Here is a 25,771-nt window from a genome sequence, read left to right on the forward strand (position 1 = left end):
TCCCACGCAGCATGGGACTACCACCTTAAGTCGAAAAGTTGGAGTTATCGACCTGGAGACTTGCAGGACCTCTCTCTATCTTGTCACCTTTGCATCTTATAGAATCTGACGACATGAAGCACGGCCGTATCTTCGGGCCGGAAACACACGTCAATGTCAATATTTGGTCGCGTTCGCGCACGACTCTCCGGATCTGAGGCTGGGTGTCAGGCGGATAGAGATCCACATGATTGGCCGCTACCATCTTCATACTCGACATCTAAAGCAGGTGGCCGAGAGACAGTCATCCCAAATCCAACAATATTCAGGAACGCCTTTGTGCCTAGTGAAGCCACCCTTGGTAGAACGGAAACGAGCCTCGTCTACCCTGATATAAGTCATGCCGCAGTGCACCTGGCTTTGCTCGAATGTTTCCGAAGATTGAGGCTCAGCGCCAGTAGGCTCGACGTCGAGCTGGAAAAACCAGCATATTCTGAAAAGCCCAGGCCAAGAGAGCACTATGCGCCGACCAGATTGCCAGAATCAGAGCGATGGGATTTACTGATCCGACTTGCCATTACCCGCTTCACTGCTTGGTGGATGAGCATTGACCGGGTCTTCCGCCATGCAAGAGCTTTTACTTACCATGCTGGAGGCCAGTCTGTAGTGCAGCTGACTAAGGACTACCTTCCCCCCTTAGACGTACTTCTTATCTGGTACGCCTTCATGCTCGACGAAAAGACTTACACAGCTGCGTGCCACAATCGAGGAATACCGGAGGTCGGGCAAGTTTGCTTTCCGTGGCCTGCCATTCGAGATGTGCTCGACGTAAGCACCATGACATTCAAGCTACCCCGGGCAGCGGAGAATCTCTTCTCAACCTTAACGTCACAGTCAGCAGATATCCTCACATATCTCGAAGGTCCCCCAGCGTACGTCGAGTTTCCTGGATTACCGATCCAAACCGATCTCTTTGCCGAAGTCAAGCAACACGAGAAGTTCATGGACGACGCTCATGGTCTTTTATGGATCCGTTCACCTGCTTTGAAGGGCTCGCTAGAACGATCTAGCATAGAATATCTAGAGTTTCAGCTCTCTTCGAACTCTGCCGACATCCAAATCCACGACATCCCTTTTGGCGTGGAACTGATCTGGAAAACGCACAAACTCTATCCCCGACAGTACCAGCTCTTTCTTCAAGGAATTACACCGGCATCTACGGATTCAAAGTCACCAACTTCACCTCAAATCATTGCCGACGCCAGCCTTGAGTCGGCTAGACGTCTGGCTTCCGAGTGCTACTGCTGGACCTGCGAACGCATCCGCGACGATTTACCTGCTTTCAGCTACGACAAATCTGCATCCACAGCTGTCCTCTTTGACAAGTCCCTAGTCTCATCCCTCTCCGCAGAACAACTCCGCTCAATACAAGACGACCTCGGATTCTACCGCGCTGTCGAGGAAGCACGAAGTCGGCGGTTACCACTACCAACACGACCGCCGACGGCAGCTGAGAAGGCCGCTGAGAAGCTGGAGGCGAAGAAGCAAGCAGAAGCTGGATGGCTTCCTGGCTTGAACGAGTACCTAGTCACATTGCCTAATGGGAAGAGGAAGATAAAGAGGGTGAAGCATGCGAGCACGATTTATGGAATGAGTGTAGTGTGAAGAGTGTACCATAGTATCTGCCGTCTTGCGAAAGAAGTTCGCTAAATTAAGTAGTGTTTATATAGCGGAAAAAGCAAAACAAGACTGGGGTAGACAGCTGGGTGGACAGCACCTACGAGTAGAGGCCTAGTTAGACAGTCACCACAATGGCACTAACCAACCACCATAAAACTTGACTCTTAAGGCCCTGCCTGGAATGTACAGCCGATTAGCGGTGATGGAGGTCATGTGGCCGGCTGGTGGGCTTAGATCGTCCCTAAAGTAAGGCGCTGATGCCGCCCCATGTGCAATAGAAAAGAAGTCGGCCTTTGATGACGGTGGGCCCCTCGATGACGTCTGACCTAACCATCCCTCTACAGAACCAAGTAGCCATAGTGTGCCTTAACTCTGGGAAACCCGGTCCTCCTCGCACATGGTTAAGACTACTAGTGACTGCTGCCGTTGCATCGAGGACTGACTCCTGAACCAAAAGACTGCGTTCCCAACACTTACCACAGTACCTTAGTCTACCTACCCAGGTATCGGCGACAGAAGGAAGATCTTTGTCTTTGTCCTAGAGTACACATTCCATACCGAATACACGACCTCTCCCTCCCTCCCCACTCTTCGATTCCTTATCCTTCTCGTCGGCTTCCTTTCCCACCTTGACCCATCACGAGTATCAACATGACTACTGTCCGAAGTATGTCTCAAACAGCAAGCGATCTCAAAGACACAGCCATGGGCGTCGGCGGCAGCAGCAGTGGCGCAGCCCAGTCCGGTGTCGAACCGGTCTCCGGTCTGCAGGGCAAAGGCACAGCGACGGACCCATACGATCAAGGAAACGCAGACGACCCTGTCCTCTCGGGCGAGGAACCCCCTTCAGGCGTGCAAGGCGAAGGCACAGCCACCGACCCATACGATGGAGGAAATGCGCCGGGTAAGTTTTCAGATTCGACCTTTTTCTTCCCTATCACAGCTGTGTGTCCGTTGTCATTCGCAAACCGCCCTTTGCTGATACCATTCCCGCTGCTGGCAGAGAACCCCATAGACCCCACCTCCAAGACCACGTCGAGCGCTGCCACGTCCACGACAGTCACCTCGGGCAAGAGCGCGGATGAGCGAGGACGAAATGGACTGACTGCGCCGGCCAAGAATAAAGTGGAAGAACGAGAAATGAGTCCTGGCTGTCTGGACGACGGCACACACGTTCAGACTAGTGGTGATCGTGGAGAGACCTACGAGCCTAGCAAGATGAGCAAGCTCAAGGGCAAGCTGACACATTTCGGGAAACATTAGAGACGAAATACTATTCTGCACGGAGTCAGTGTGAGGGAGAGGATTTCAAGAGACGAGCAAACGAGTTTAGATGCCAATGAGTCCATGTATGAAATAGAACAACGTTTTCAAAGGAGTCGGAGAAGGCGAGCGGTTGCATGAACACTTTGCAAATGATCACTCTGTCATATTCAAGCTCTGCTACCTTTTCTTCTGAAGCATTTTCAGTCAAGAGCCTGACGCCTTGATGAAGAGTCTGACCCTTCCCGCAAATCTGCGCTCCCAGCAAACTCTTCGACAAAGCTCGCCTTGCCGAGCAAGGCATCAACAGAAACCACCCTGCCGCTGAGATCTCCCGAACATGGGGAACTTGAACAGAGTGCGATGGCCTCTACGGTGAAGGATCGGGCTCGATGACACGTATGTCAAGCCACTGGTGGGTGACGGGTGCCACTGGTCGGCTTGTAGGGCGAACGAAGCTTACATGACGGAACGGGTGTAGGCAACCATAAGTCGCCCTTCGTCAGGCCAACGGCGCGGAAGCCTTAGAGGATCTCGAGAACAACCATGCGTACTTGGGTGAAGCATGGCTTGGGAAAGATCCAAACCATCGATCTAGATATCTAGATCAGCATCCTACTCCAAAGCGACCTGAGCTGGAGATGAGTCTTCAATGAGGTCCGCTGACCTCGCTGTCCACATCCATAACTTGGGTCGTCGGCCATGCACGGCAGAAGGTCTTCCTTCGGTATGTCAGACGGACCTTCAGAGCCGAGATCTGTCAAACATGTTCCGTTGTACTTGGAACAGCCTCAAAAGGAGATATCGGCGCCCATGCGCGAAAGAGTGGGAACTTGTTCCAGGTCGAAATTATCGTTCTCGAGTAATGGCTCGCAGGGCGCTGTTGGTGCAAACATTCTCACAGGTACATGCGACTGCTTTGACAAAGAGTGTGAGCATCGACTGGCGCAGGCATGCTGCACAGCCACACGCGCATCAGCCGCTTTGTGCTTGCTGTCATGAGGTTCTTATGTCGAAGGATGCAGATCTTGTATAACCGTTACCGACAACCGCACCAAGGTCCGAGGAGAAGGGAAATGTCCCCATGGAACAATCAACCTTGCGGGGCTCCGCATTCCGTTTGCGATGGGGAATATTGGCCCCTGTGGCTTCCCAACTTCGACAGAACAAACGGTTGAGTGTTCGTTCCGGTTGATGCTATGGTCCATCTCTGCTGATCGAGAGCTCGGAGATCATGCCTAGATGTTATAGAGTCAGGAGAGCAATTGACATCGGCTCGGGGAAAGTCTCAATCGCGGTCGTGCCAGCATTGCTGCTGGTAGATTCAGAGACATGCACAAGGCTGAGCATGGAGAGGTAAGAGAGCTCTCTGGAAAGTCGACTACTCACCTGGCCTTGGGAAACTTGGTCATGCCACCCCAAGCACGTAAGCTCGTGGTGATGGTTGATTTCTTGTAGAATTGTCCGACATGTGCTAAGGTTAACATTCCACATGCAGCGAGCCTACACTCGCCCGTCTGACAAGGAAACTGTCGACACTCGCACGCTCCCTCCAGGCACGCCGAGCATGTAAGAGAGGTGGTTGGCAAAGTTCGTGGTTCAGGGGTCATAGCCTTGTCAGCCCTAAACCAGTCAAGCCCTGTTACACCTGGGTCTGTATAACCGAGTAGTCCGGCCACCAGATTTGTATAGCCGTAGCCGCTACCGCTTCAAGGTTCTCATTGGTCGTGACTGGTATACCCGGACGTCGCCGCGGTACAAACACACGACAACAAGGATGAGGCCCAATAGACACATTGCCAACCTGTAGGGTCATGTATGACCCCGCATGCTGAACGTGAGTAGGAGGCGTATATGACGATAGTCGGGGCTCCACGCTGTTCTTCAGTTCCTCAATCCCTCCCCAGTCTGTGGAGGAAGCCATTAGCATTGAACCCATGCACCATCAACCAGCTCAGCAAAAATCGTCCCAGGAACTAGACATAATGAGCATAAACGAAAACCCTGGGGAGCCGGAGGCCGTTCAGCAAGCGGAACAACCTCACGTCGCCAAAGCTGAGACATCTCATGTAGACCTCGTCAATATACCGGCCACCGACTTTGAGAAACAAGATAACGTTCAAGGCGATAACTCGGACGGCCGAGTAGAATGGACTGGACGCCAGATCCTTGCAACTCTTTCTCTTTCCTGTCTTTATGTTGGTACGTCTGGCCCTCTTCGGCTCGTGCAAGGTTTCGAGCAGTGTATATGCTGCGTCCTTCGAAAGCTTATCATCAAGGGAGAACACAGGTTCGCAATTGCCTCTCTACTTCGTGTCTGGAAGTCTCTCGTTCATCACCAAAGACGTCGGCGGATCCGAGATCAGATCCTGGCTGCCAGAGTCATACGCTCTGGCCTTCGCTGCGCTAGCTCCATTCAGCGGATACCTGCAAGATGTCTTTGGACGCCGATACATCTCACTCACTGGCGCTATAGTGCTCTGCGTTGGACTCATAATAATCAGCACCGCACATACTATGGCTCAGGCTATCGTGGGTATGACCACTTCTGGGGTGGGCGCCGCAATAGGCGAGCTGACGGCGTTGGCGGGAACCTCGGAGCTGGTCCCTGTGAGGAAGAGAGGCTTGTACCTTGGTCTGATTACCGGCCTCGTACTGCCCTTTTCGCCGTATGCAATCTATACCACTTTACTGGGATTGCATTCGACTTGGAGATGGAGCATTTGGATAGCACTGTATGGACCCCATCCTTTTTCGTGACGCCGAGGCGTCAGTGCCCAGATTTCCACCCTTCTTTGGTGATGAGACGACTGATATTCTCTCTGCAGCATTTGGAACGCTATTGCGGTCGTCGGAATCGCACTTTTCTACTTCCCAGAGTCTCAGGTCCGTGGACGGCGGATGACAGTCCGGGAGGTCTTGCCGCAAATCGACTTTGTCGGCGCATTCCTCTCCGTAGGCGGTCTTGCGTTATTGTGAGTACTCTCTGATATTCCATTCTTTCCTTACCTACCACACCGATATTGACCCTTCAAAAGCTTGGTGGGCGTCACGGCAGGCGTTTCCGATTCCTGGGTGAGCGCAAAAGTGCTTTGTACGTTGATCATAGGCATTTTGATGGTCGTCGCCTTCGTCTTCTGGGAATGGAAAGGCGCGAGCTTTCCGATGGTCCCTCGTGAGCTTTTCGGACGCCACCGCATTGTTGCCATGAGCTTCTTGGTAGCGTTTGTGGCCGGTATGTACTTTTACGGCATTCTCAACTTCGTGCCGGTCATATACTTGGACGTCTACAGACCGGATCCGGTTCAGTCTGGTCTCAAAGGAGTCATTCCCGCTATTGGGGTCACTGCCGGAGCAGTTGTGCCAAACATATTGTTGTCGGCTTACAAAAACCATAACAGGGAGATACTGTTGAGTTGTGCAATTCTGACAACAGCGTTTGGCACTGCGCTCGTGACGTGCACCCCTGAAAACCCGGTCCAGACAGTTGCTCTTGCTACTGTTGCCGGGTTCGGAATCGGTGGCGTCGTTGCTTTAGCAGTGACAACTGCAGTCATCGGGTCTCCTGATGATCTGATTGCAACATGCGTTGCTCTTTCCCTGTCTATTCGGACGGTTGGAGGTTCGGTCGGCACGGCTATTTATTCCAACATCTTCAGCACCAAGTTAACGCACAATCTGCCTACATATGTGGCTACATATGCTGTTGCGGCTGGACTGCCGCCTTCTTCAGCAAAAGCTTTCGTCGAACTGTTCCTTGTGGCACCTCAAAACCTCACGACGCCTGCTGGAGAAGCTGCCGTTCCAGGTTTGACAGAAGCCGTACTGCAGGGAGCGACGATCGGCGCTCGGTGGGCATATGCGGAGAGTCTGAAAGATGTCTGGTACTCAGCTCTGCCATTTGGAATACTGGCGTGCCTGGCTTGTGTGCTGATTGGGCAGCCGTCGTCGTTGCTGACGAACCGCATTGCGGCAAATATCAAGCGTTGAGGCTCGCGACCAAAGAGGCAGCTGAGTATACTGTGTAGGGCCTGGCTTCTGGGGAGTTTGAGTGTTCGCCAGAAAGCGTCCTTGCACGACCAATTCCTGTGTCCCGTCAAAGGTGTCCTGGGAAGTTAGTAATGCAGATGGGGGATGTTTTGATACTTGCTCCAGTGATCTGAACCGCACACGCGTGTTTGCAATAGGACTGATAGGACTGCTCTAGTTTTACCCTTCCAACTCGCGTCAGAGCTCGATCGTGCCAAAAAAAAGCGTTGCTGTCAAGCAGTGGATGAGATATCGAGCATGACCGCAAAGCAGATTGCCCAAATAGCGGTATAGGCACGTTCATTACAGGGGCCAAACCAATCTGCAAATTCGTCGATTGCAGTGTTGAGGTCCCTCGTCCGCACAGGAGGTTTACGATCCTGTTTGACCTCATTGATGGTGGCATCCCAGAGCCGCAACGATCTTTTCAGCCTTTCACCATGGACGCTCCGGCGGACATCACGAGCCATGTCGCTACTACGTTCAGACGGTGTGGAAGGAGAGGTAACAGTCGTATAGTGCGTGCCGAAATTGCCTGATCGCGTCGTCGCGTCATACCAAGCCAAGAAGCATTGGCTAAATTCCGGAACCGGTTCTGGCACGGCGAATTGTTCCGAATCACTCGCTATCTGACAATCAAAGATCGTCATCTTGATGGGAAGTCTCTCAACAACTACCTGGTAGTCATTCTCTGGTTGTGTAGCAGAGCTGGGGCATATATCAACGGATGCACCGTGGTGACCGATGGTGGGCGACTGGGAGTCCTCCCGTCCTCCTATTGATGAAGAGCTGAGGCAGACGCCCGATTGCTTTTGCTTCAGCAGGTACCCTTGTTATGAGCATATAGACGTAGCTAGAAACGTAGATGCAGTAGTTCTTCAGGTAAACAGAAATTGATCGTCGAAGACGCCACTCGGATGCACTGAGGTTTGGCAATTGGTGGCGTGACCACTTCCAACAGGATGCCGAAATGAGATGAACGGGGAGCAAGCTCAGCCTCATCAGCCACGACTGAGGAATCTATGTCCGGGGGGTGTTTGGTGGTCTATCGGTTGTTGAAAGACTGTTGTGTCACCAGAATGGCGTTTGTGGACTCTGGCGCACCCATCTGGCAGGGCACGGGAGAATTTTGAGCCCCTGGCCGAAAGAAATGCAGGAACAGGGCATCCGAATGACACCACCACAAACTGATGGTTCAACGGTGCTCACCGCCTGCAGATCGGCGAATTTCATTGGTGGGAAGCAGATCTTAAGCACGCTCTAAAGGTTTTAGACGGGCAGCCACAGCAACCTGTTCTCGCTTTCTGGTTTCCCAGCGATGTCGGCAAGAATCCAAACTGCGTCCGTTCAACAGATCCAAACGAAATTTCAGGCTGCGACGCTCATTGATACATAACGCACCCTCTCTGCTCAGAACATTCTTTGTCCCCTCCTCACACTTTTTTGGCCTTTGTTTGTGGACTCTAGCAGAGAACCTCTCACTCAGAAACGTGCAGAAAACATTGTGTTGCGCCTCCACAAAGATTGCCATCGCCCTCCTATCCTTGATTACCCCCACCTCACCGCCTCCCTGAAAATCTGATCCACGTAAATCACCTGCGTTCGAGAATACCGCCTGAGTGTGAATCTGTGCGCCTCAACTTCTTCGTCCCAACATATCCAACATGTCCAACATGGCCACGCGACCCCAAAACATCGGCATTAAGGCCATCGAGATCTATTTCCCAAGCCAGGTATGGGATCAATGTCAATGGGGGATGCTATAACAAGTGCTGATTGGTATGCAGTGTGTCGACCAAACTGAGCTCGAGAAGTTCGATGGCGTGTCAGCTGGGAAATACACCATCGGTCTAGGACAGACCAGAATGTCCTTCTGCGACGACAGAGAAGGTGAGTCGAGGAATCCAATATCCTCACCGCAGTCACTGACCAGACGTGCATCAGACATCTACTCGCTCGCCCTGACGACCCTAACAAACCTAATCTCTAAATACTCCCTTGACCTCAAGAATATTGGACGACTGGAAGTCGGCACAGAAACTATGCTCGACAAGAGCAAGAGTGTAAAATCCGTTCTGATGCAACTGTTTGAGAAGTCTGGAAACTTCAATGTCGAAGGAGTGGACTCTTACAATGCTTGCTAGTGAGTGATGTCGGAACATATTACAAGGGAGAAACCAAATCTAACAAGAGGCAGTGGCGGTACAAACGCGGTTTTCAACTCGCTTAACTGGATTGAATCCTCAGCTTGGGACGGACGAGACGCCGTTGTGGTTACCGGTGATATTGCTCTTTACAAGAAGGGCAACGCTCGTCCTACTGGAGGAGCCGGCTGCGTCGCCATGTTGATCGGCCCAGACGCTCCTCTGGCTTTCGAACCTGGCCTCCGAGGCTCATACATAACCCACGCTTATGACTTTTACAAGCCCGACCTTACGAGCGAATACCCTTATGTTGATGGCCAATTCTCCCTGAGATGTTACACAGAGGCCGTTGATGCATGCTACAAAGCATATAATGCACGAGAGCGGACACTGAAAGCCCAGGCCAATGGAAGTGCGGTCAATGGCCACGCAGTCAACGGAAATGGTGTCCACAAGGAAGAGACTGAAAAGGCTCCCCTGGACAGGTTCGACTTCATGGCTTTCCACGCACCCACGTGCAAGCTTGTCTCCAAGTCATATGCCCGTCTGTTGTACAACGATTTCCTCGAGGACCCGACGCACCCTGTTTTCAAAGAGGTTGCACCTGAACTGCGGGACCTGGACTATCAAGCATCATTGACCGACAAGAATGTGGAGAAGACCTTCATGGGGCTGACCAAGAAACGCTTTACCGAGCGAGTACAGCCGGCCATCCAGGTTGCAACCATGTGTGGAAACATGTATTGTGGCAGCGTGTATGGTGGCCTTGTTGGTTTGATCAGCAACATTGCTCCCAAGACAATGCAGGGCAAGAGGATAGGAGTTTTCAGCTACGGCAGTGGTCTGGCCAGTTCCATGTTCAGCTTGAAGGTGGTTGGTGATACCACTGAGATGGCAGAGAAGCTCAACCTTCAGGAGCGACTCGACGCTCGCCGAGTGGTGGCCCCCGAAGTGTATGACGAAATGTGCATGCTCCGGGAAAAGGCACACCTCAAGAAAGACTTCAAACCGGTCGGCGAGGTCGAGGGTCTGGTCCCGGGCACATATTATCTGACCGAGGTCGATGATATGTTCCGCCGCAAATATGAGGTCAAGGCATGATGGAATTCCGTCAGCAGAGCATAAGTTGTGTCATTTTGCACCAGACATACCGTTTCACATGATGGCGTCGGGTTTGGATTGGTCAGGGAGCTAAACCGTCCTTTGGCAGAACGGACTGGGCATGGCGATGGGTGTCTACTGGCGAGAATCAGAGGTGTGTCTCGAACCTCGCATGACTTTGTACATACGGGAGGAGCTGGTGGCTCCGACATAGAAGGACAAACTCCGCATCAATTGATCGACAGCAAGAACACTGAACTACAGCTAATGCATGTGTCGTTATTGATGGCTGCCGGAAGCTGCCTGCTGCAGTACCTGGTAGTTGCATAACACCACTACGCTTGACGCAACGTGCAAAGGCCGTCAGGCGGTGGTCGGCCAGTGAGCGGCCTGTTTCACAGTGATGAGCAGCAACCTGAAACACGAATTAAGTTCTGATGTTTGTAACATCCAGTCGATCAGGATGGCAGAAGACCGGTCGATGCAGGTTGAGAGCCTAAACATGCACAAAGGTGCAGATTGCATGCAAACGAAGAGGTTGGGAATCTAGTCGTGGAAACTTCGTGGAATAGTCGTGTTGAAGTCGAACGAGGACTCACGTGCCAACGCGCGAAGGACGTGTTGAGCTGCAGATCTGTGCGACGAGGATCTTGAAGTTCGCGCAGCAGCTCCTCGCTGGACCTTCCCCCATCTTGTCGTCCATCAATGCTGCGCCACCATGTATTCTTCCTCTTTTCAAACGGGCGGCAACTGTGGCCACCAATTATCGTCTCTACACGGCCAGAGAATCTGAAAAAGAAGTGCCAATGAAACACCTTTGCAGTACCAGCGCCTATCTGAAGACCCGACGGATCTATGCATCCGCGCTTCGTGTTACCCTCCAGCCACGCTTCGATCTCACCATCTTGTCAAACAACCGCTACCTCCCAAGAGCCTCATCTCGAAATAGCGAGCAAGCGCCGACACAGATTGCCTCGTAAGACATGGCGAAGTCGTCCACATCGTGGTTACACCCTATCTGGCCACTTTGGCAATGTCCTGGGGTACCTGAAGCGTCATTCTCACCCGAAATAGCTGCATTCGTTTCCATCGTCTCTGGCGCGCGTTCTCCGCCGCGCTCCACGATCCACGGTATGGTATCGCCTTCGGTAATCCAAGATCGCATTCTCGAACAACCGCTCCGACGTGTTTGTTTCCTTGCCATCTCGTCGGGTTGCTCCACGTTTCATATGCACTATGACCTGCAAGACACTGTTGGCCGGGCCTCATTGATGCCCGCTTTCGGTCGCATGAGATCAACCCATTTATACCTGGTCCTTTCCCCCCCAAGCTCTCTCAGCCTTTCGTTCTTTCAAGTTGCGAGACTGAATAGTCGGTCTTCCTTCCATTGGTATTGCCTTTTCCTTACTCTGTCCTTTCTTGTCAGATTCCGAACTCCACTCTGAGAAGCTGGCTTCTCGTTAACCAAAGCTCTTAGCTGGCTGTGGTAACCAAAAGTCCCAACATGTGAGTGTCGTCGCCTTCATGCCTAGCTGAGTTGATGACTGATATTACCAATAGAATGTCTTTAGCACCTTACTACTATAGACCACTCACGCCTCCGGAGGCCTCCGGCGCTGCTGGTCAGCGTGGACATGCTCGGAACTTGTCGACCTCGTCGTACTGCACAGTCGACACTTCGCCTGAGTCAGTAATTACTGTTAATTCGACCCCCAATCGATCTCCAGTTCTTCGGCAGCATGGCCCAACATTGCTTCCTAAGATCAGGAATCAGGATTCGTCGAAGGATTCTCACCTAGCCCGTCGCCCATCGATGCACCGACGAACCTTGTCCTACATCAACAACACCAAAAATGTCCGCCCGCCAATGTACAGGAGTGCGACCGAGCCTGCAGAATGTATTTCAATGATGTCCCCAGTATCCAATGCTCCGAATTCCCGATCGAACTCGGTGATGCCCTCGCCGACCGTGTCCAAAGCACAACTCAGTGTGCCGACAAAGACACATTCTCGGTCAACCTCGGCCTCGAGCATTGACAGTAATGTGCTGAATCGATTTGGGTATCCTACCTATCGTCAGATGCCTGTCTTCATGGCTCACAACCAGCAAACGCCATCTCCAGACCTTTTTGCAACGAACTACATGCCGTACACCAACATGGCCATGCCTGAGCCGCCTATGATCAATCTTGAAGGCACATTTGACTTGCCAATTGACCTCGACACCATCTCGCGTCCATGCTCCATGAGCCCGCCGCCATTGCTTGCACCGGCGTCAACAGCCAGCATGCTTTCCTACCTGACTCAACCCACCCAGCCAATCAACCTGGTTAGACATCTCACCTACCAGACTGGTCGAGGTCTCACTAACCACTTCTGGTGGGATGTTCGCAATGTCCGGCCCTGGAAATCATTCTCGCTGCAAACGATGGCGACGATCCCTGACCTCCTTACGCTGCTGAATTTTCAGCATGATACAGCATGCTTACCATTCACCAACGCCAACACAAATACTGTAACTCCTGCATCCGAGCTGGATCTCGCCAACTTGGTCTCTAAGATCTACTTCCCCAAAGTCAACGCAGCGACCAGGTTGTCGCTCGGGAACAACTCTGTCTGCTTGTATCCTGCGCCGGCCCCAACTGGTTCTGGCGTCAGTTCCAATGCCGCCAATATCCCTACATTCCTGGCCAACTATCCCAGCGACAATGACCGCACTCTCTCGGGTCTACCACGGGGACGTGTCGTAGGCTTGGTACGCTCATTCGATCGGTGGAACACGGGCATGCGCCGAGAAGGCCCGGCCCGTAAGGTCGAGTACCTCCGCACCCTGGCGCATCTGCAGAAATGCATGCGTGACCACAGTTGCCGCTACGGGTTCATCATCACTGAGATCGAACTCGTCTGCGTCCGTGCCGGCTGCGATGACCGCGATCAGCCATACTTTGGTCTTCTTGAGGTCGCGGAAGCTGTAGAGACCAAGACCTTCGCTGGCAAGGAGGGCAATCTCACCGGAAGTGGTAACGTCACGATGACGGTCACTTTGGCGCTGTACTATCTCCTCATGCTGGCGAAGGCGACACCTCTCCCGGGTCAACCTGGCAGCTATATGGACGTTGGCGGCTCTGGTACGTTGACGAGGCAAAGAGTTTGGGACGGTGGAAACGGCACAGGAGATGGTACGATCACAATTGACGAGGACGGCGACGTCGAGGAGCTTGGTAAGGATGGCAAGGACAAGTGGATTCCTGAACCACAAATGGGCGAGAAGAGAGAGGCCAGGACTGTGAGAGGCTGGGTCTGGCCGAGTGATCCGTGGCATAAGCGGGAGGGTGAACGTGGGGAACGAGGAACTGGGAGGGGCCGAGGGCGATGCTGAGACAGAAAGAAAGAGAGGTATACTACGAGGGGGATAGTATATCGGCGTTGACGCAGAAGCATTCCATCCAGGTGATGAGCTCGAATGCATAGGTACAGGAAAAGGTAATCCAAGGTAGAGTATTGATAGTGCAAATTTGGTGATAATCTAGCATACAATCCAGGGACTTTGAATTCAATATGAGCTCTATTGCGTCGACGACTGAAGGTCGAGAATTCGAGCCAGCAACTGAAAAATTACCTGTATCTAAGACAAGATGTCAGCACAGAAGCACCACAGCTGGAGACGGTGGCAAAGTGAATGGCAACTGGTAGCACCTCATACTGTTGAGACTTGACATAATTTTTATACTCAGCGACGGCGGCATTGACAGTGCCATCCGCCTCGTCAGTTATCGTTTGAGCATATTGTGAAAATCATCGGAGCTTGAATGGAGGGGGACTTCGAGGGTGAAGGGTTTGCTTACCTTGAGAGACTTGTACAAGCGCAGGATAGAATAGAGACATTATACATAACGACTAGCAAGTCTCGCCACATGGCGAGGATGGCTTATCTGATGGCAATTCAGTGGCCGTGTTTGTACAAAGAGAAAGGGGAAAGACAAAACAAAAGCTGGTGTGACTGATTTATGAAATTCGCCGCTTGGCAGCGGAATGCAAGATGCACGTGACTTGAGTTTGGTGACAGTGGGTGACACAATTGCTAACCTGATCGTCTGTTGTTGATGCAGGCAACGCTGCCCCTCTTGAATTGCTCTGACCAGGAAATAAAACTGCTACACCCACGCACAAGACTAGTACTGTGAGGAATTACCTCTGTGAACGGCTGTCTCCGCGCAGATTGTCGAGAATCGTTCAAGATGGCCGGTATGTCTCGTTCTCCTATACTCCTTAATTCGAGTTGGTGGCTGCTTGCGCTTGACAGTGTGCGACATGAGTTGCAGGAGAAGCAAGGCTGACAAAGGTGTTAAGATTTCCACCACATTGCTCGTACGTGGTCCCCTGTGCTATGGCACCATCGCTTTCGTGCGAGGCGAGTCTGACAAGCACCTGACCCGGCGACAGAACAATTCGTTGAATTCTACTACAAGACTTTCGACACCGACCGAGCACAACTGGCTGCCCTCTACGTATGACAACCTCAGCCCGAACATGCCCCGGGCGTCAAGCAGAGCAAGAACAAGAACTGACGGACTATACTAGAGAAATAACTCGATGCTTACCTTCGAGAAAGAGCCTTTCCAAGGAACGCAATCCATCCTTGAGAAGTTGACGGTCAGTCGCGCGATTACGGCGGGCTCAAAGCTAGCGCAGGCATGGCTGACCAGCAACTGTAGAACCTGCCATTCAACAAAGTCCAACACCGAGTCGACACCACAGATGCGCAACCATCCAACGAGCAGGGCGGTATCTTGGTCTTGGTCACCGGCGCACTGATGGTATGAGCACCAGAAATGGTTCCTTGGGCCGCCTGCGGCTCTGCGTCTTAACAGCATCTGACCGACAATTGATAGGTCGACGATCAACAGCAACCCATGAGCTACGTTCAGACGTTCAACCTGTTGCCCGAGTCTGGTAGCTACTTCGTGCAGAACGACGTCTTCCGATGTATGTCGAGACCCCTCTCTTGGTTCGAGTCAAGCTGACGCGCCGGATAGTGGTTTATGCTGCCGGCTGATGGACGACCTCTTCCTATCGAAGATGGCCAACAACTGCCCAGATGTGCCTCGGTGTCGATTTGATAGAGTGAATGATATGCGCAGCCGAAGGCTCTGCATGTGGGACTCAATATGAAGTGGTGTGAGAAGAGCTGAGACGAGCATTGATGATAAATTCAAGTTGGCATTTTGAACGCCTACCCAATGAACATATTCCGCCAGGTCTTCGGATGGATATCTGGACCCGAGCATTGACCTTCACTGGATGCATCAGTTCCTTCCAGCTTCGCTATATGCTTGACCTTCTTTGGCACCCGACATGCCATTTCAGACTGTTTCGCCTGCTCACTACAGTGGAGCAGGCCATAGGTTCATACTGACAAGATACATTGACAGAGACGCGGTCCGTTCAAGAAGCGAGACTTGGCTCGGCCGAACGAGTGACACGCTCTATTTTCACAATTTCGACTCCCTCGGCGATATAAGGAGCTCTTGCTTTGAATCTCCAGCCTTCCAACCATCCATATCATTCAGATCACGCGTCTTTCCATCGCCACCCCATCGTTGGTCACGACTCTTTTTGTCCGGCCGCCATTTCCACGCCTCCTTCAGCATCGGATCCAGTGATTTGCCTTCCACCAGATCAGATATGTATTTGCCCATGACGGGCAGCATCTTGAATGCAACTCCAGAGTCCCCGGTCGCGACAAGCAACCGAGGATGCTTCGGGTGTACATCGAGCAGCCAATTTCGATCATGCGTGTCGGTACACCAGCACATCTTCTCAGTGACGAACGGTCTATCTTTGAATTTCGGTATCGTTTTGGCCAGGAACCGTCTGATCTCCACCCGCGACTGATGTGGTATGGTGTCTCCAGGGTTTCGGGGCTGGGATCGCGGATGACTTGTTTGCTACCATCAGGTAATGTGAGTCTGTGAGTGAAGCCGGGAAATTCGTTGCAGATTTTGATCTGACCATCATCACTGGGTTCGAAGAAGAAGCCTTAACGAGAATCTGTCAGCTATCTGTCCGACCCAAAGGTTGAATGCAGGCTCACCTTCTTCCAAATTCATCACTACCGGTATATCCTTAAATTCGGCACATTCTTCGGGTGTGAGCTGTATATGAGCTAATGTCCAGCATTTCGCTTCGAGCTGGCCCTCGGTATCAATCAAAGCGTCGCTCCACGCTCCCGTGCACAGGACGATACGGTCGGCATTCCACTGCGTACCATCCTCGGCGACCACGCCAATGACCCCCTGTTGGTCATCCAGCAATAGCGACTGCATCGTGGCCGACGTCCCGGTTGCAAAATTGACTCCTAACCTCGCAGCTTCGTTACCCATAATCCTCAACGCCTCTCTGGCGTACGCCCAACCCGCTCGCTTGTGGAAGAAGCCACGCCACTTCGGTATCCAGGCGTCACGGAGCTGGGGAACAAATTTCCTGAAATCGTCCGCCGATTCGAGCCAGTGCACATTGTCACCTTCGCCACAGTCAATCCAGCTGTGGTATGCTCGTCGACAATACTCTACGGCCTCATCATTCGTGGCGGCTGTAATCAGGCCGACTTCGTGCCATACTGACTCGAACAGAGGCTCTTGCCAACCAGCCAGAGCTTCCCGACTGACTCGTGCAGCCAGAGCCGTGTCATTGCGCATGCCGATGATCTTGTTGATGTCGTACCCGGCCGAGTCGGGCGACGGGAATGGGTACCGATCTAGACATTGGATATTGGTGAAGCCGCGTCGGGCTAGGTGGACGGCTGTGCTGAGGCCAAAGGTTCCTGTTCCTACAATCAGGATTGAAGATGACTTAGGAAGGTATCCCATTTTGGTCTTTGATGGGGTCATCTGTGGCGTCGTCGTGATTTTGGATCTCCTCAGTCGTTCCTCAACGCAGCCATGGCATGCCCGGAAAGAAGATTGTATCTTCAGGCCGACGCTTTATGGTCTCTGCAAAGTTGAGCCCCGACTTTTGCAGCCGCGAGAATCTGGAACTTTGACCCTCTGGACAAATCCACCAACACGTGAGACACGACATGTATTGCTCTGTGCACACAATGCGAACAGAAACTGAGGCCGACTGCTACGGCACAAGCGGAACCGTTGGCTTGGAGTCAGTGTCCGCGACACAGACGGGTTTGGCTGTGCGACATATACGCGCATCTGCACCACGACCGCGACCTCGGCATCAAGTCTTTGCCTCGTTTCTCGCTCAGATGCCCTCGCTTGAGCAGACCTGTCGAACTTCTCGTCCACGGCGGGACGGCTACCAGATGATCCTAGAGGACAGCTGGGTGGAGCGCATGGCCATGCGAGACTCCACATTTCTTATCACGACCAGTTTAGGCTCTCGGGATAACCTGCCACCTGCTTGCCGATCTATTCCTCGCAGCTGAACTTCCCGTTCTAGTCGCAACGAACGTGCATAAAAGGTCCGCATGTGGGAGGTAGTGGTACTGATAAGTTCGAATTAGCCTGGGTCTGGGTTTCAGTGCTGATTGCTAGGAAGGTCCACGCGTACACATTTCATATCGGGTACGCTTGCCGACGCGAGAAGGCAGGGGGAGGGAAGGCAAGGCAAGGCAAGGCAAGGATGATATCGAAGAGTTGTGAAGATAGACGACGCAAGGGCAATATCGTCTCGCCTTGCAAACCAGCAGCAGGTATCCGTCGCATGACACTGTCATTCTTGGACAGACAAGAGTCCGAAGAAAGCAACATCGACCATAAATGACGCGGAACGGACACGATCAAGACGATCTAGTTACTGTTCAGCGTTCTTTGAGACCTTGGAAACCCCTTTGAGAGCATCCTCCATTGGTGTCTGATCCTTTCCTCACTGCCCGACACTATGCTCAACGTATGTCTTATTGGCGCCGGTGGTGTTGGGACGATAGCAGCATACGTTCTGGAGAAATCACAGCGATGTCGGGTCACAGCAGTGCTCCGATCAAACTACGCGGTTGTCAAGGAACAAGGCTTCGACATCGATTCAGTCGACCATGGAAAAGTCAGGGGCTGGAAGCCGCATAGAGGTAAGCCATCAGCCGACAACACAGAGGGTGGTCTTGCATTCTATCACTCCAAGGTATCTCTGCGGGTACCATTTCTGACCATTCGCGAGACCATTCGCGAGACCATTTACCTTGCTGTGCCTTGCCACTGGCATCACCCGGTCCCTTCTTTTTCTTGCGCACCACCATCCTATCAGACTCTTCTGGCTTCTTCTCTCATATGCTTATTCTTACTTCCCTCTCAAGTCATCCCCTCCCTCCACCACGCCACAACGGACCAAGAACAACCATACGACTTCATCGTGATCACGACCAAAGCCATCCCTGAGCTCATGGCCTCGCTCATCCCCTCCCTCAAGCCACTCATCGCCCCACGCAAGACCAGCCTCGTGCTCATCCAGAACGGCCTGGACATCGAGAAGCCCCTGGCGTCCGCCTTTCCCGAAACACCCATCCTCTCGGGGCTCAGCATGATCGGGTCCAGAACGACATCACCTCGCACCGTCTTCCACGAAGATCCAGACCAGCTCAGAATCGGCCCGTACTGGCACCACGTCGGCGATCCGCTGCCTCGAGCGACTCAGCTCGACGCCGCGCTCCTGTTCGTCCAAGTGTACAACGCCGGCTTGGGGTCAGGCTTGGGCTTGTCCGAGGCAGAGGCAGAGGCCAAAACGACAACACGCAAGTCTTCCTCCCGCGCCGAAGCCGAAGCCGAATGCGTACTGGTCGACGACATCATCGCCGCTCGCTGGCGCAAATTGCTGTGGAACGGCTCGTTCAACACAATCTGTGCGGTGCTCAGGATGTCCGTGGGCCAAGTGCTCTCGAGCCCCGGCCGGAAGACGCTACTCGAGCCGGCGATGCGGGAGATTGCGGCAATTGGGAAAGCCGCGGGCTATGCCGATGCAGTGTCCGAAGACGTCGTGCAGTTTCTGCTCCATGACACCCCTAAGACAAGTCCGTTCAGGCCGAGTATGTTGGTGCACCTGGAGAAGGGCCAACCTCTGGAACTGGATGTCATCCTGGGAGCCCCCCTGAGCGTGGCCAAGGAAAAGGGTGTGAGCACACCCGTGCTAAGTCAGGTGTACGAGCTGTTGAAGGTGGTTCAGTGGCATTTGCTGCGGCAAACGCATGGCGGCAACGAACCCACGAATGGTGGAGACAGGCCCTAGTGAGGAAGAAAACGTACGCCTTCGAAGGCTGGCAGATACTACTGTAATTCGATTCAGATACATTACTGTAGATGTGCAAACGTTTCCAAGGCCGCTCAACACGGTCGTCGATCCAATCAGCAAGGAGAAATACTAGTACCGTCTAGATTCGAAATCGGATAGGCATTGACTCATGTTTCCAGAAAATATAATCGCACTGGTCCAATATGCCTATACCACTGTACTTCCTCCAGGATCTTAGACGACGGTGTATTCGACTCCAAAGACCTTCTCGATGTCAACCCGAACCTGAACTCCAAGTTTCACTAATGCCACTGCTACCTACCGGCTTACTTCTGCACAATGCAGCCACCAATCAATCACTGGTCGAAATATAACTCCACACTCTCCTCCACAGCGGCAAAGTATAGTAATGGTCCAAGAACTTCTCCTGCTCCTCAGTCAAAGGCTGGTGTCCCGTGACCAAGTCGATCTCTCTCGAGCGACGGATCTTGGTACGGAAAATGACCTTGTACCCGATCATAGCCGCCAGTACGAGCGGCACGCCGAGATACGTCTCGAAGAAGTCGTACGCACTCAAGGGTGTGCCACCAACAGGGTACAAAGCGTCCGCGAACAGACCGACCAGGACCAAAAACGCGCCAACACCCAAGAAGATGGGTCCAACGGGCCAGAAGCGAGCCCGGTATGCGTATTTGCCTTCGAGGATGGTGCTCTTTTGTGCGCGGATGGCCGCGTGGAACCGGATGCTGCAGATTGCCAGGATGACCCAGGCGATCATGAAGATGGTCGACGCGACGCTGGAGAACCTGTGCTAACTGTTAGCCAAGTGGTGTTGGAAGGGAGCAGGGGCGAGTAATGCGCCGTACCAGGAGAAAACAACAGAACCTGTGTTGGAGCAATTGATATATGTAAAGGTAATGGTGAACAAGGCCGTGATGAAGAGGGACCACGTCGGACGACCCTTGCTGTCGACCTGTGCGAGCTTCTTGGGCAACATCCCGGACAGAGCCATGTGGCGCATGACACGTGAAGCTATGTACAGTGGTTCCAGACCACCAGTGGCGGAGATGACAAGGAAGGATGCGTTGAGGATCTGGGGAATGACGTTGATTCCGGCGTCGTTCAAGGCGATGACAAGTGGCGAGGCGTTGATGCCCGAGCCTCCGAGCAGACGAGGGTCGTCCAGAGGCACGAGCAAAGTGATGAAGACGACGATGAGCATAAAGAAAAAGAAGACGCGAATGCCGACGCTCTTCACGGCTCTGGGCATACTATAGCGAGGGTTCTTGGTCTCTCCGCCCATAATCCCAACATACACCTAGTGATTGGGGTCAGAATTTTGTGCCGCTTGCTATGCCTCAAGCACTAACCTGGTCGCCAACACCCCATATTGCATAGATAGCGCAGAGGCACGTACCCTGCAAGTGTGTCAGTAGGCGTGTCGTGACGCAAACAGCACAAACTGTGGACTTTACATACCTTGACGTTGTGCAGAAAGGGTGGAAGCTCACGATAGTATTCACCATTGTGGACTTTTCCTGTCGGACCAGCACCTCCAATCATGGCAGCACTCGTGAAGATGAAGATGAGGAGGACGACCACCTTCAGAACCGAGGTGGCATACTGGACTTCGGCGAAGACCCGGTTGGGGCAAGCATGAATGCCGAACGTAATGATCAAGATGATGGTCACTGTTGATCGAACGTCAGCCTCGGCCTCAATCATGCAGCATTCTCGTCATCATCGCGACACGGGTAAATGAGGCATGCTCAGCATATAACAGAGGTTTGCAGCTACTCACTCCATGCAGCAACAGGAACTGCGTCGGTCCAGTATTGTATGATGACATTGAACGCTGCACCTTCGGCAGCAAGGACGGTGGTCCAGGCCAACCATTCACCAAATCCAATCCCAAAAGCTAGGGCAGGGTCAATGAATCTGTCGGCATAGTCGATCAAACTTCCTGAGACTGGGAAGGCGACCGTCATCTCGGTCAGCGCTTGAAGCGTTGCAATGACCTGCGCAGGTGCCTCAGTAAGCAACCACCTCAATTGAGTGTGGCTGTTCTTCCACATACCATTGTCATAACGGCTGTGTACCCAATGATCATGTTTCCAGGCCCGGCGTTTCGCAGCGCTTTACCTGTGGATATGAAGAGACCGGATCCGATGTTGCTACCCAAAGTCACGATCTGAATGTGACGAGAGAGGAAAGAGCGGCGATATTTGCCAGCGTAATCCTCTCCATGCCGATTGAGTGTTTCGCCGACAGGGTTGACAGTACCGATTTTTTCATCATCTTGCGAGGGTATCTCTGTAATCGGCCCAGCAGATATTTCTTTGGACTCGATCATATTGCGGACAAGCCCCTTCTAGTCACTTCAGGCTTTGCTGGAAGGTCCTCAATCACCCTCGGTTGATTGAAGGGTGTATGATGTGTCCTTGTAGGGTCTCGGGCAGTATCGAATTTCGAAGGAGGACCAGACCCAGAGTTTCTGGGATCTCCTGATCAAGAGTGACTCATGCAGGAAAATGTCGGCCTTTATAAAACAATGTCGTGCAGAACGAGACCGATCCAGGTTATATCAATCCATCGCCATACGTGCTTCCATTATCATACCCGTTGTCGATGGTTTATGGTTTGCCACATATTGTCAAAGGTGAACGAGGCCATGGGTAGGCTATCCCGAGCTTATCTGGACTGCCGGGCTCCCACTTCCCCTAAAATGAATTCCATAGGACTGGTCGTCGATCGTCGTGTTACACGTCGACTGGTGGGCAGGTCACTGGAATGGGAAAAGACTCTGGGGAAAGAGTTGGCAAGTTATCCCGAGTCCAGGCTCGAGGTTTATCCGGCCCTTTACTCTCATACTGCTCTCTCCAGTCTCCGCAAGGCGAAGGTTGATCTCCATCCTTGGTTTGGGTGCGAGTAGTTAGGTAGGCATGTGGCGTCTTCGACGGCGTGCGGGCTCTCCTGACCGAATAGATCAGTCGTGGACTGTCGTGGACCTTTTCTTTTGTGGGACGATTTGATAAGCGTTTGCCACGTTCCTCGGCAAAGCGTCAATAACCTGACATGGAATATCGTACCTCCTTAATCTGAAGATAACGATGAGTAGCGCAGTCGACGCGACATGAAATGAGCTCGATACCGCCCATCACAAGGGGAATAACTAAGAGTTGGTGAGGAAATGCAAATGTTGGCCGGTACGCGGACCCACGACGCACCAAATCCCACTCCTGCTATCAGCTTGTCGTCGAGCCTAACTATTTGCTCATCTCACATCAGTGGCAACTCAAGCGTGCAGCACAGGATGGAGGAGCCAGCGTTGAAATAGCGGATTGATTTGACACTGTACAATTGATGGAAGAACATTCAGGTTAGAACAAGCGTTACACCCCATTCCCGTACAACGTCAACCCAGGTAGAGTTCGGTAGCTCCAGGTCGTGCCTCCTCCAGACCTCGGTCACTACCTGCTCGGCTATCTCGAGATTTCGTCCGCCGTATTGTCTTGCAAGGCTCGACCACAAGCGCAGCTTGTCTCGAATCGTCTCTCTGATCGCTTCCGACGCGACCATAAACCACGGCCAAAGAAGAGCGGGCGCGTTGATGCCTATTCGTCCCTTGACCGCTTCTTGTTCATTGAGGTGGTCGGCAGCACTCTCGACGTAGTGCTGAAGCACGGTCCGATTGATGGGCCTGACTCTGCGAAAGAACATGACCGTCAAAGCATCGTGCATGGCTTGAACCAGGTGGGATCCGACTTGAGGGTCATAAGTAGACGAAGGTTGCACAGGAGATAACTCGTCGTCGATAGGCTGCCAGTTGCAGATTTGGTCTTCCAATAGCTGGCACCGGGGCCGAAAATTGTAACTGCTGGGAGAGCTGCTGTTTGGGCTTCCCTCCTCTTCTTCCAATTCGTTGGCTAGTGCAGACGCCCGCGATATGAGGGTCAGCAGGGATCGCGGCACACCGTATATTTTGCCGAACAGCTGGTAGTCGTCCCTGTGCTGAGCGAGGGAATCCAAGCTGGACTCAAGTGACGGCGGTAGCAGCGGACCCACAGTTGTAGCAGGAAAGCCTCCCATGTCTCCTTCGTGGAAATGCTGTACAAGGCCGTAGTGCTCAGATTCAGAAGATCCCACTGTTCTAGAGACATTCGTGCTGTTGTAAATGATCTGCAGATATGAATATATTTGATGCAAGGCTGCAATCTTGCTAGATTTGAAGGATGAGTCGTGAGACCGCGCAACGAATATCTCGATCAGCTTCTTTGCTCGTTGAAGGTAAATATGAGCACTGTTGAGCTTGCCGCTTGTAACGCTTATTGTCACCATACTCAATAAGCTCATCAGTAGCTCCCGATAGTCTTCTTGATTCTCGGAGTTTCCTTGTTGGATCTGCAAACAGGTCAGTATCTGCGAAGTGGCCATGTCTTGGAACAAGGATCCCTTTGCCAACCAATAGTTGGACATTTCTCTCGAGTCATTCGTGTCCAAAAGGGAATTGGATTCCGACTCTCTTGCCGCATCTTGAGATCGTCTCTCGAGTTGTGCAGACCATGGAATCTTGGAGCCTAGATGATTGGCCGAGACGGAGAGAAGAGCATAGAAGAGCGCCAATCTAGCATTGTTGGTACTTCCGAACACTAACAGGTCTGCCATAGTGCTCATGGCACAGGGGAAATGAATGGTCCTCCAGGGCGACTGGGGATTTGGCAAATGACACATGAAGGAAACCACCTCAGTGGAATAGTGTTCGAGCAGGAAGCGGGCCTCGGATGGTATACGCGAGATGTTTTCCATGTTGGACAATGACCTTGGGATACGGTTCAAACTTGAGTAACCTGTCCAGTGTGACTGCTCTGATATGTCGAAGAACACTCCTTCGGTCCTTGTGCAAATTGCGGGCAACGGCTCCTTGCCAAAGGATGGTGTAATAAAGCCATGCATGGCGGCTGTAGCCTGGTCTAAGTCGAATGCTGCGAAGCGTCCATCGGAATAGCTATCATCTCCGGACTGGCCTGAGACATCGGGTCCTTGGTGAGGAACTAGATCTGTCATTGTTGGTCCCAAGACATTATTCTCCTCGTCAAGCCAAGGTAATGTCATTTCATCCATGCCGATTAGCCAGGGCATTGCGGGCTCATCCGGCCCAAGCGCATAACTGTTGTCCATGTGGAACAATTCCCCTTGTACAAGTCCTTCGCTGGATTCCTTCTCCCCAGTGATCGCATCCGGGGTGGTGAAGTCTTCATCATGGGTCACTTCAGACTGAGTAGAAGGTTCGAGGACGAAAAAGCCAAAAGGGCCGGTATCTTGGCCATGTTGAGAATGACTGTCAAGCTCTTCAGCCAGCGCGTCGATGTTGTCGATTGCCTGGTCGATGTTCCCATCTTGGTCGCCGTTCAAAAAGCACCTTTGGATTTGGAAGATCATGCCCGCTCTCTCGCGCTCTATGCGTGGTATTTTTGGTCACTATAGGATCAGACACGGCCAGGCTTTTAACATACCTGTAAACAGAGGACGACGGCGGATAGTAGGCTCTTTTGCGCCATTATTCCTACCATTTGCTGATCTGCTAGGCTGCCCAGGTTCAGTGCCTGCCTTCTTGGTTTGAGAACAGCCTGGGTCGTAAGCCAGCCAGGATAACTTGATCTCATAACCTTGACACGCGACACCGAGTGCAGTACACCGCTTGCAGGCCGGACGACCATCGTCACACTTCAGCTTGCGCCCACGACAGGTGTAGCAGCCTGTTAATGTCCTGGTACGTTGTCTCTCGGATTTTGATCTAGGCATTTGGGTGGTGATATCTTGGAGTCTTCATACCTGGACGCCGAGCTGATCGAGGCAAAGATGTAGCGGCAGTAAGGATTCGTGTGGACAAGCTACATGATTCATAGACGGGGATAATGACTCTGGGTATACTCGGTAAGCACGAATGCTGTTGGGAAAAGGGTCCAACAGAAGCAAAATGAAAGACAGGTAGGAAGAGGAAGGATGGATTGATTAGAGCGAAGTCCAGGACTCTGTATCACGGGCGAGGACGCTTAGTCACCATTGGTGCACGTGACTGGAGTAGGAAGAGCGCTGTGGCCTCGTAGCAAAAGCAGCCATCAGACGATCCATAAAGGCCGCTGTGAGATGTGCAAGATTGGTATGCATGTTCAAGCCTTCTGTAGGTGTCGACCCCGGAGAGACTGTAGGGCTAAGAGAAGAGTAGAACGTTGTCGCCGATTGTCACAATAACATGACGAGATGGATACCTGATGCCTGGGGTCCGAGTGGCCTTACCGTCGACACCACGCGTGGCAGCTGCTGCTGGTGAGCGCCACGCATTG

The 25,771-nt window shown here is 52.5% G+C and overlaps 11 protein-coding genes across 11 annotated transcripts; 7 read left to right on the forward strand and 4 right to left on the reverse strand.

Annotated features, from left to right (window-relative positions):
- The first annotated feature begins 37 nt into the window (after positions 1 to 37).
- On the forward strand, positions 38 to 1,785 carry PV05_00550 (uncharacterized protein). The gene has a single exon (XM_013465453.1). The coding sequence runs from the start codon at positions 154 to 156 to the stop codon at positions 1,642 to 1,644; it is 1,491 nt and encodes a 496-aa protein (XP_013320907.1). The 5' UTR covers positions 38 to 153; the 3' UTR covers positions 1,645 to 1,785.
- A 219-nt stretch (positions 1,786 to 2,004) lies between these two features.
- On the forward strand, positions 2,005 to 3,322 carry PV05_00551 (uncharacterized protein). The gene is made up of 2 exons (XM_013465454.1): positions 2,005 to 2,563; positions 2,663 to 3,322. Exons 1-2 carry the CDS (start codon positions 2,311 to 2,313, stop codon positions 2,920 to 2,922), a joined length of 513 nt encoding a protein of 170 aa, XP_013320908.1. The 5' UTR covers positions 2,005 to 2,310; the 3' UTR covers positions 2,923 to 3,322.
- A 1,585-nt stretch (positions 3,323 to 4,907) lies between these two features.
- Positions 4,908 to 6,912, forward strand: PV05_00552 (uncharacterized protein; the record flags this gene model as incomplete). Its single annotated transcript, XM_013465455.1, has 4 exons — positions 4,908 to 5,124; positions 5,213 to 5,591; positions 5,751 to 5,897; positions 5,961 to 6,912. The coding sequence occupies 4 exons, from the start codon at positions 4,908 to 4,910 to the stop codon at positions 6,910 to 6,912; spliced, it is 1,695 nt and encodes a 564-aa protein (XP_013320909.1).
- A 272-nt stretch (positions 6,913 to 7,184) lies between these two features.
- PV05_00553 (uncharacterized protein) lies at positions 7,185 to 7,601 on the reverse strand (the record flags this gene model as incomplete). The annotated part of the gene is made up of 1 exon (XM_013465456.1): positions 7,185 to 7,601. One exon carries the CDS (start codon positions 7,599 to 7,601, stop codon positions 7,185 to 7,187), a length of 417 nt encoding a protein of 138 aa, XP_013320910.1.
- A 656-nt stretch (positions 7,602 to 8,257) lies between these two features.
- On the forward strand, positions 8,258 to 10,622 carry PV05_00554 (hydroxymethylglutaryl-CoA synthase). The gene is made up of 4 exons (XM_013465457.1): positions 8,258 to 8,684; positions 8,739 to 8,841; positions 8,896 to 9,094; positions 9,149 to 10,622. The coding sequence occupies exons 1-4, from the start codon at positions 8,616 to 8,618 to the stop codon at positions 10,194 to 10,196; spliced, it is 1,419 nt and encodes a 472-aa protein (XP_013320911.1). The 5' UTR covers positions 8,258 to 8,615; the 3' UTR covers positions 10,197 to 10,622.
- Positions 10,623 to 11,509: 887 nt separating this feature from the next.
- On the forward strand, positions 11,510 to 13,738 carry PV05_00555 (uncharacterized protein). Its single transcript, XM_013465458.1, has 2 exons — positions 11,510 to 11,702; positions 11,757 to 13,738. Exon 2 carries the CDS (start codon positions 11,758 to 11,760, stop codon positions 13,573 to 13,575), a length of 1,818 nt encoding a protein of 605 aa, XP_013320912.1. The 5' UTR covers positions 11,510 to 11,702; position 11,757; the 3' UTR covers positions 13,576 to 13,738.
- A 562-nt stretch (positions 13,739 to 14,300) lies between these two features.
- On the forward strand, positions 14,301 to 15,493 carry PV05_00556 (uncharacterized protein). The gene is made up of 7 exons (XM_013465459.1): positions 14,301 to 14,441; positions 14,547 to 14,564; positions 14,640 to 14,704; positions 14,778 to 14,849; positions 14,912 to 15,013; positions 15,089 to 15,182; positions 15,233 to 15,493. The coding sequence occupies exons 1-7, from the start codon at positions 14,435 to 14,437 to the stop codon at positions 15,250 to 15,252; spliced, it is 378 nt and encodes a 125-aa protein (XP_013320913.1). The 5' UTR covers positions 14,301 to 14,434; the 3' UTR covers positions 15,253 to 15,493.
- Positions 15,494 to 15,688: 195 nt separating this feature from the next.
- On the reverse strand, positions 15,689 to 17,065 carry PV05_00557 (uncharacterized protein; the record flags this gene model as incomplete). Its single annotated transcript, XM_013465460.1, has 3 exons — positions 15,689 to 16,031; positions 16,082 to 16,235; positions 16,291 to 17,065. 3 exons carry the CDS (start codon positions 17,063 to 17,065, stop codon positions 15,689 to 15,691), a joined length of 1,272 nt encoding a protein of 423 aa, XP_013320914.1.
- A 1,024-nt stretch (positions 17,066 to 18,089) lies between these two features.
- Positions 18,090 to 19,424, forward strand: PV05_00558 (uncharacterized protein; the record flags this gene model as incomplete). Its single annotated transcript, XM_013465461.1, has 2 exons — positions 18,090 to 18,273; positions 18,499 to 19,424. The coding sequence occupies 2 exons, from the start codon at positions 18,090 to 18,092 to the stop codon at positions 19,422 to 19,424; spliced, it is 1,110 nt and encodes a 369-aa protein (XP_013320915.1).
- A 142-nt stretch (positions 19,425 to 19,566) lies between these two features.
- PV05_00559 (uncharacterized protein) lies at positions 19,567 to 22,594 on the reverse strand. The gene is made up of 6 exons (XM_013465462.1): positions 21,505 to 22,594; positions 21,229 to 21,445; positions 20,907 to 21,118; positions 20,798 to 20,845; positions 20,294 to 20,745; positions 19,567 to 20,233 (listed from the first exon to the last, which is right to left on the reverse strand). Exons 1-6 carry the CDS (start codon positions 21,778 to 21,780, stop codon positions 19,780 to 19,782), a joined length of 1,659 nt encoding a protein of 552 aa, XP_013320916.1. The 5' UTR covers positions 21,781 to 22,594; the 3' UTR covers positions 19,567 to 19,779.
- PV05_00560 (uncharacterized protein) lies at positions 22,582 to 25,400 on the reverse strand. Its single transcript, XM_013465463.1, has 2 exons — positions 24,941 to 25,400; positions 22,582 to 24,883 (listed from the first exon to the last, which is right to left on the reverse strand). Exons 1-2 carry the CDS (start codon positions 25,227 to 25,229, stop codon positions 22,803 to 22,805), a joined length of 2,370 nt encoding a protein of 789 aa, XP_013320917.1. The 5' UTR covers positions 25,230 to 25,400; the 3' UTR covers positions 22,582 to 22,802.
- Positions 25,401 to 25,771: the final 371 nt, after the last annotated feature.

This window comes from Exophiala xenobiotica (assembly GCF_000835505.1).
Source record: "Exophiala xenobiotica strain CBS 118157 unplaced genomic scaffold supercont1.1, whole genome shotgun sequence".
Classification (NCBI taxonomy): Eukaryota; Fungi; Ascomycota; class Eurotiomycetes; order Chaetothyriales; family Herpotrichiellaceae; genus Exophiala; species Exophiala xenobiotica.

What these genes read in the sequence shown, in the direction of transcription:
- PV05_00550 (XM_013465453.1), top strand. Translation starts at nt 154, where the DNA reads ATGTCAATATTTGGTCGCGTTCGCGCACGACTCTCCGGATCTGAGGCT.
- PV05_00551 (XM_013465454.1), top strand. Translation starts at nt 2,311, where the DNA reads ATGACTACTGTCCGAAGTATGTCTCAAACAGCAAGCGATCTCAAAGAC. An exon ending in CGATGGAGGAAATGCGCCGG is followed by an intron (nt 2,564 to 2,662) that starts GTAAGTTTTCAG and finishes CGCTGCTGGCAG; the next exon opens with AGAACCCCATAGACCCCACC.
- PV05_00554 (XM_013465457.1), top strand. Translation starts at nt 8,616, where the DNA reads ATGTCCAACATGGCCACGCGACCCCAAAACATCGGCATTAAGGCCATC. An exon ending in AGATCTATTTCCCAAGCCAG is followed by an intron (nt 8,685 to 8,738) that starts GTATGGGATCAA and finishes ATTGGTATGCAG; the next exon opens with TGTGTCGACCAAACTGAGCT. An exon ending in CTTCTGCGACGACAGAGAAG is followed by an intron (nt 8,842 to 8,895) that starts GTGAGTCGAGGA and finishes GACGTGCATCAG; the next exon opens with ACATCTACTCGCTCGCCCTG.
- PV05_00555 (XM_013465458.1), top strand. Translation starts at nt 11,758, where the DNA reads ATGTCTTTAGCACCTTACTACTATAGACCACTCACGCCTCCGGAGGCC.
- PV05_00556 (XM_013465459.1), top strand. An exon ending in CCATCCTTGAGAAGTTGACG is followed by an intron (nt 14,850 to 14,911) that starts GTCAGTCGCGCG and finishes CAGCAACTGTAG; the next exon opens with AACCTGCCATTCAACAAAGT. An exon ending in TGGTCACCGGCGCACTGATG is followed by an intron (nt 15,014 to 15,088) that starts GTATGAGCACCA and finishes GACAATTGATAG; the next exon opens with GTCGACGATCAACAGCAACC.
- PV05_00559 (XM_013465462.1), bottom strand. Translation starts at nt 21,780, where the DNA reads ATGATCGAGTCCAAAGAAATATCTGCTGGGCCGATTACAGAGATACCC. An exon ending in CCTTTCTGCACAACGTCAAG is followed by an intron (nt 20,846 to 20,906) that starts GTATGTAAAGTC and finishes ACACACTTGCAG; the next exon opens with GGTACGTGCCTCTGCGCTAT. An exon ending in TATGGGGTGTTGGCGACCAG is followed by an intron (nt 20,746 to 20,797) that starts GTTAGTGCTTGA and finishes CCCAATCACTAG; the next exon opens with GTGTATGTTGGGATTATGGG.
- PV05_00560 (XM_013465463.1), bottom strand. Translation starts at nt 25,229, where the DNA reads ATGCCTAGATCAAAATCCGAGAGACAACGTACCAGGACATTAACAGGC. An exon ending in CCGTCGTCCTCTGTTTACAG is followed by an intron (nt 24,884 to 24,940) that starts GTATGTTAAAAG and finishes TACCACGCATAG; the next exon opens with AGCGCGAGAGAGCGGGCATG.